A 7,656-nucleotide genomic window follows, 5' to 3' on the forward strand; every position below is an offset into this window, starting at 1 on the left:
GAGAAAACGTCAGAATCTAAGAAAAAATCAAAACCTGAAAAAACCATTCAAACTTGAATCTGAATCTTTGGGAAAAACAAGAAAGACAAAATGCAGAATCTGAGAAGAGTCAAATTCTTAGAAAAGGTCAACATTTGAGGGAAATGTCTGAATTTCAGAAGAGTCATGAAAAAGAAGTCCAAATCTAAATCCAAAGGAAAGGAATTGCCAACGTTTAGCAGAAACACAGATGTAGAAATGAGTTAGGACTCACATTTAAAGCATCTTGACAGTAACAAACTGTCCATGAATACACTGTTTATTCAGCAAAGGAGAAAAGCATTATTCTATTCAATAAATAATCAACACATATTTGTAAATTCAGAGACATCTACTGTATGCAACATTTTGCCGGGACTCAACAGAGTGTGTCTCGTCTCGGTTCATCATACCGCAGCTGTCAATCACCCTGATGAGCTGTCAGCCTTCACACAGCATCAGGCCTGAGGATGATGTAAGCAGTGTGTAAAGCTTCAGCAGGCCTCACAGAAACAAACAGCAACACTATACTGCACTGACAGAATGACAAGCGCTCTGAATACGTCTTACCTTGCTAAAGGCATACGTCTTTATGCTTTCTATTTGTGATGCAGGAATGAGTCCTAAAACCTGGTGAATAGCTTGAGCTTCACGTGTCTTAAAGACCGCAGTGTGACATCATTACGTAACATCGGCTAGCTGTTATTTGTGTGGAGCACGAGATGTAACTTTGGCAACAAGATCACTTTTATGTAAGAGAAAGCAAATGCAGAAAATACTGCAAGACCAAACGCTTGAATGAGAGTTACAACCAAGAGGTGACTGAAGGTCAGTGAATCAGACCACACACACACACACACACACACACACACACACACACACACACACACACACACACACACACACACACACACACACACACACACACACACACACACACACACACACACACACACACACACACACACACACACACACACACACACACACACACACACACACACACACACACACACACACACACACACACACACGGTTTATTTTTCTTTTGGTAAAACATAAACCAGCTTTAATAAAACACTCAGCCGACAGTTCTGTGTGTTTTGGTATATGCAGATCATTAATAATGACTAACCCTGTGAACAAACAGAGCCTGAAGAGTGTCCTGTCCTTGAAGAAGAAGCGGAAGTCTTAGCAGGGATGTGTGTGTGTGTGTGTGTGTGTGTGTGTGTGTGTGTGTGTGTGTGTGTGTGTGTGTGTGTGTGTGTGTGTGTGTGTGTGTGTGTGTGTGTGTGTGTGTGTGTGTGTGTGTGTTCTGTTGCTCTGAAGCAGCGTGAAGGAAGGATAAAGGTGCAATACGTAACAGTGGAGGAGGAAAGACAAATGATGGAGGACAGATGTTTGATAGTTGAAGGTTTTGAAAATGTTACTGCCTTCTGATTGGACCATTTGTATATGGTAAAGAAAAGTAAAAGTTATCAAAATAAAGGAACAGGTTTAAGACAGGTCAGAGAGATCAACAGAAGACAGACAGACAGGAAGTAAGCACTAACGGGAAGAGCAGAAGAAGACAAACGGAATAAACACTAAAGGTAACAGCAGAAGAAGACAGACAGGAAGTAAACACTAAAGGGACAGCAGAAGAAGACAGACAGGAAGTAAACACTAAAGGGGACAGCAGAAGAGACAGACAGGAAGTACACACTAAAGGGAACAGCAGAAGAAGACAGACAGGAAGTAAACACTAAAGGGGACAGCAGAAGAAGACAGACAGGAAGTAAACACTAAAGGGAACAGCAGAAGAAGACAGACAGGAAGTAAACACTGAAGGGAACAGCAGAAGAAGACGACAGGAAGTAAACACTAAAGGGAACAGCAGAAGAAGACGGACAGGAAGTAAACACTAAAGGGAACAGCAGAAGAAGACGGACAGGAAGTAAACACTGAAGGGAACAGCAGAAGAAGACACACAGGAAGTAAACACTGAAGGGAACAGCAGAAGAAGCACAAAGCATTGTCTGGATGTTGCATTCACACAAACTGGGTTATTTATGAACCAAGCCATTGATAAAAAATAAAAACCAGGGCACGCTGTGACTCTGCTCCGTCTTTGTCCTTTGATTTTCAAAATAAACTTCAGTTAAAAGAAATCGATGCGTTCAGAAACAGATCCTGATTTTGTGTAAGTGCTATGGTCCCTTTCCTGTCCCTGACGCTGATGCTGCTGTTGGCTCCGGTCAGTGGTTCTTTATTGAACGTCCTGCTGCCCCGAGGACCGCCTGGATGTACAGTCAGCCAGCGATATGGTATATTTCATATTGCACAGTAGGAGGTTGTAACTCATAATGACAAGCTGTCAGATTGGATCTGAGCGGCTGCTTGATGCCTCTGTATAATGTATGCAGCTAATGTACAAAGTGATGCAGCCGACGCAGCGGCAGTCAATATCACTGGCTCTTAACCTTTATAGCTTGTGACACCCCGAAATAAATGAGTGCTAGGGACTCCCTAATCTGGATGGACACACACACACACACACACACACACACACACACACACACAGCGGCTGTCTATTGATTTATCATTACACACAACTTTTAATAACAAAACACATCATAAAGATCCATTTCTCAACATGATGAACTACCTCTTTGCATGTACACTGTATTTATTCTGGGTTCACTTTCTCAAATTGAAGAGAAATCCACCTAATCTACTCGTCGAGTTCCACAGGCCATTGAATAATGCTGCAAATTTCCACCTTTGCAGACCATTTACATGCATGAAAACCTATATAATACTCTACAGGAAAGGGAAAGCCCATACAGTAGAATAGGGCCTCTTTAATGTAGCAGCACATCAGTTATTTAGTTTGGCCCTGAACCATTCAGCGCTTTATAATCCAAAAGTAGTATTTTAAAGTCAGTGGAAAGACCTCAAATCTGGAGTGATGTGTTCCCCTATCTTGGCATTAGAGAAATACATTAAGCAGGTAATTGTGATCCTGAGTCCGCTGTGCTTTGTCTTCTTCTGGCTCAACAGGGCTCCATGCTTACAGGCCCTTCTGCATGAGGAACTCACAGTGACCTCTGTACCGCTGTGTGAGGGAGCATGGTATATGTTCATATATAATGTAAGAGCAGCGGCGGTAACTCACTGTGACAGCTTGTCACTAATGCTTACTGCTCAACACAAACACACACACACCCACCCACCTACTTCCTGCACCGTGTACCGCAGGACGATACAAGGTGCCACTTAATAATCCTGATGACACCTGTCCTAAACCCAGTGTGTCCCCGAAGCCTGTTGAAGGGCTTTAAATGTGAGGAGGATCAAGGAGATATCATATTCTGCTTTGGTCTTTCTGTTGTTTTTACTCAGTTTGCTTTGGTCCTCATTTGTCTTACTTATATCATGATATGCCTTTGGGGGTTTTCCCTTTCCTGTAGTATGTTATATAGGTTTTGGTGTATTTAAATGGTCTGCAAATGCTAACATCCCTGTGTTCCTCCCTCCCTCCTGCCAAGTAATTAGTGCCTATAACACATGATAATAATGGCCAATTCATTTGCAGCATATCCTTGCTTCCTTTCACCACATTTCATGTCTTTCTCAACTATCACTACCATAAAAAAATGCCAAAAGAAAAAATGGAGAGGCTTCTTGTGTGTGGTTGAATGACCTCACTGGACAAATTTCATTCTTCTTAATCTAATCCCAACATAATTTAAGACAGAAGAGGAGGAGACACACAGAGTGATGTGATGGTAGAGCGAGGAGGCAGAGTGAGGAAGAACTGAAGAAAAAACTGAGAGAGAGATTGTAATAAATGGTGATAGTGTTATATTTTAAAACCCCGAGGGGACAGGGCACAGCTGCAGAGAGAAACCAGAGAAAGAGGAAATATATATTTGTGTGTGTGGGTGTGTGTGGGTGTGTAAAAATATAAGCCCTACATGCCCAGCCCATGAAATAAATCAGAGTAAATGAACAGGCGGGAGCAGGTTAACAAGTAAGCTATAAATCTAAAGACATCCAACAATAAAAAAGGCCATAAATATTTAGTGCACGGCAGCATTTATCATGATGTAAAACCAACAGTGAGTGACAGAATAGCACCTGCAGCACAAAGCTGAGAGACTACAGCAAACACTGACATACAACCACATATATTCCCTGGAGTTTTAATCGCCGAAAAACCTAAATCTTTGTCGGACAGAATTGTTGTTTCTCCTTAAATAGGGTTAACGCTGAGAATCAATGACAGATGCTACTTAAAAAACACATTAAAGAGAACTGAAGAACAACTTTAAATTCACTTAAGGAGGAAAAATGATTGAGAAATGTTGTGTCATTCACCAAGACACAGGCAAGGGCAGGTTTCTTTATGAAGCACATTTCAAAACGAGAGAATTCAAAGTGGTTTCCAACATAAATGATTATGTAAAAATGGGTCATTAACCCTCTTGTTGTCTTCCTTTGAAAGTTTCTCATCGAAGGTTCACTATTTATAAAGCATATAGATAATAAATAATCACCCAAATCTGTGTTACACCTTTTAAAGGGAACTATATTCCTATAACCACACGTTTTTTCAGGTCAATCGACCTCATTTACACAAAATCTGACCTCATTTCGGAGTTAAAAAAGGCAAAGATGTTGAATGATTCCCCCGCCCCCAAAAAAGAAGACCTGATGAAGGTGATCATAATTCTGTCTCGTGGAAAGACGTAGTCAACAAGCACACACGTTATTTTTCTAGCACTAAAGTAAACCTTCATCCCAATATAAAAACATTTGGGAACGCCTCAAATTTGACAGAGGAAGGTTAAAACGCCACGAGAATACGAGCTAAAAAATATACAATAAGACGGGTGTGAAATACTTGAATAGGACTCGCAGCGCAGGGACAGAAAGGAATCGTTATTTGATTTAATGAAGAGTTTCAGCCGGGGTTTGAGCTGCAGTTTCCTGGGAGTGTGTTCCTCACTGAACACCTGAACTCTGCTGTTCCATGTTGAGAAGCCTTTGTCAGGCGCACAGATCCCGAATGCATTGAACAAGAACTACCTTTAATAAAAATCATCGACAAAACACGTGCACAAATACACACTGTTATAACCCAGCAGTGAAAATCCAGCGACCCTCTCACAATCGTTTCCACACACAGGTGATTATATTATCTATGAGTGCCTTCCATAAGCATGTGGCCTAACCAATAAGTGATCCGGAAATAATAATTAGTAATATTATAAACAAAGAACAACGTAAACCATCAGAAATCCCACCCTGACATTCCTGGCTCCTACACTATTTATTTCTCCTTTGAACACTTGAGATATGTCAGAGTCCTGGACGAACATGAACTGAGTATAGCGACGGAGATTATGGGGAGTTTGTTGCATGATGAGAGAGAGGCTTTATGTGAATTTAAATCTATATAATTATAGATTTCCTTCAGAGTTTTCTCCAGGGGACGACAGGAGAAAATGGAGTTTCTGAGGAAGAGAGGAGAAGAGAAAACCACGTTAGGAAAACCAAAGCGAGAGAGAGTGTGATAGAGGAGGCATTAGGAGAGGAGAGAGGGGGTCTGCTGGGAATCGTCCGGGTGAGAGAACATTTTCTTCTTCTCGGGAGTTTGTGTGAAACCAAATTACTGAAGACAACAGAATTACAGACGCAGACGTTCAAGGAAGGGGGAATATTAAAAAAAAAAGCAAGCAAAAGAGAGTGAAATGAAAATGACACTGGGAGAGATTTCATTGTTACTCCTGCTTTATATTCAATGGGGACGTTTCTTTCTGGTTACCATTAAAACATATATGCAAATAATATGAGTTGGAATTTTTATGTTATATTAAGTCTGTAGAATACAATATGTAGGATGGAATATCTCTGGAGCTTTACATTACTTCCTCCAAAATTATGCTTTAACACATATTTAGCTTCCTAAAGTTTGGACATTGCACTGGTCCATATTTTATTCAATTCCAGCTCATTTTTCCTCCCTAATTGGCAACTTAACGCATCTTTTTGCTCTGAATATCTATATATAAAGGAATCATAGGACCAGTGTGGTTACAGCAAAATAAAGAAGAAGAAACAGATTAGAGTCTCTCCTCTGCTCAGCGGTGATGAAGACAGACAGATCCACAGTGACAGTGAGACAGATAGAGAGCGAGACAGGCAGAGCAAACAGACATTAAATAGAAATGAAGAGGAACAGGATCGTTCTGTAATCTAATGATGATGATGACTGAGAGCCACTGTGTGTATGTGTGTGTGTGTGTGTGTGTGTGTGTGTGTGTGTGTGTGTGTGTGTGTGTGTGTGTGTGTGTGTGTGTTGACTCTAGCTCTAATTATCTGTCACACACTGAAATGGAATAAGTCCTCAGGGATAGACGTGGAGAGGGAAGACGAAGAAGAGGAGGAGGAGGGCGTTGGAAGTGTTCAGTTATGCAACGCGACCTCCTGGTGCACTGCTGTCAAACACACAGACAGACATGTGCTTCATTTATTCACTATTATTATGTTGGGATTGTACTTATTTGATTATGACTGTGTCCTGCAGGCATTAATGATTACATTCCCTTACAGTAAAAACAAGAGGGATCACAATGTTCAAATATATTGTAAAAAGGGGTTTCTCACTCAGAGTGTTGTGGCTGCCGGATATGGCACCCCTTATGTAACTTTGTCCTGGAAGGTCATAATTTCACCCAAATCCCACTGGTGTTAGATAATTCCATTTAGTTTATGCAAAAAAAAGCATTTTACTCTGAACCCATCAGATGAAAAATTAAAGGAATGCTTCCAAAATCTGGCAGAGCTGGCAGGGGAGTCTAAAATGGATTTACGCAGCTCAATGCATCATGTATCTGAGCAAACGTCAGGCCTGTGTCACAAACTAAAGAAGGCAATAAGAACAGCATCAAAAGAACACTTTGGAGGAACATGCTCCTCTCTCAGTATCCTGATCAGTATGAAGTGTACCTCTCAAAGTCAGTAAGACCTTATCGTGTTCCCAGACTCTTTTCCCATCCTGACATTTCCCCTCTTCCCCGCAGTGAGCTCAAACCAGAGCCATGGGGAGTACCCGGACTGCCGGAGCGAGAGGGAGTCAGGGGGGGAGGCGTCTCTCCTGGTGTCTCCTCTGGTGGTGGCGGGGATCGTTATAGGTCTGGTGCTCTTCCTCTCCTGCGTCACCATCATCGTTGGCAGCCTGCGCAAAGACAGCCGCCTCCGAAACCCTCACCTCCGAGCCAGCTACGGTTAGTCTGAGCATCATCCTCTCCCTTCCTCACTGACATATTTGGCTGATTAACAAAAAGTGTGTTCAACCATAAGGAAACAAACATGAGTAAACTGGTTTTCATGCCCCTGCAGGTCTGGATGGTTTTTCCTACGGAGGCTCAGTAGGAGAGCTGAGATCTACCTGCTTAGAAGATTTTCCTCCGGGTTTAGACTTTGATTCCTACAGAGAGACTCTGTCCCAGGTCAACAGCCTGTACCCCGATTCACCGCCACGGTAAGTCCTAGTTTAAATGTATTCACAATCAAATGTACATGCATCTGAAGCCGACCTCACCTCACCCAACCGTAGCCATTTTACGTCTAATCAAGCAAGTTAAACAC

General features: G+C 41.9%; 1 protein-coding gene across 1 annotated transcript in view; it reads left to right on the top strand.

Moving 5' to 3' along the window:
- Window positions 1-7,656, top strand: part of bean1 (brain expressed, associated with NEDD4, 1) — a 33,726-nt gene that overhangs the window by 18,295 nt on the left and 7,775 nt on the right. Inside the window, exons 3-4 of the mRNA XM_063875202.1 lie at window positions 7,089-7,292; window positions 7,408-7,549. Coding sequence (XP_063731272.1) covers window positions 7,089-7,292; window positions 7,408-7,549 — 346 coding nt within the window. The remainder of the gene's footprint in view (window positions 1-7,088; window positions 7,293-7,407; window positions 7,550-7,656) is intronic.

The sequence above is a fragment of the Eleginops maclovinus genome, chromosome 22, assembly GCF_036324505.1.
Source record: "Eleginops maclovinus isolate JMC-PN-2008 ecotype Puerto Natales chromosome 22, JC_Emac_rtc_rv5, whole genome shotgun sequence".
Classification (NCBI taxonomy): domain Eukaryota; kingdom Metazoa; phylum Chordata; class Actinopteri; order Perciformes; family Eleginopidae; genus Eleginops; species Eleginops maclovinus.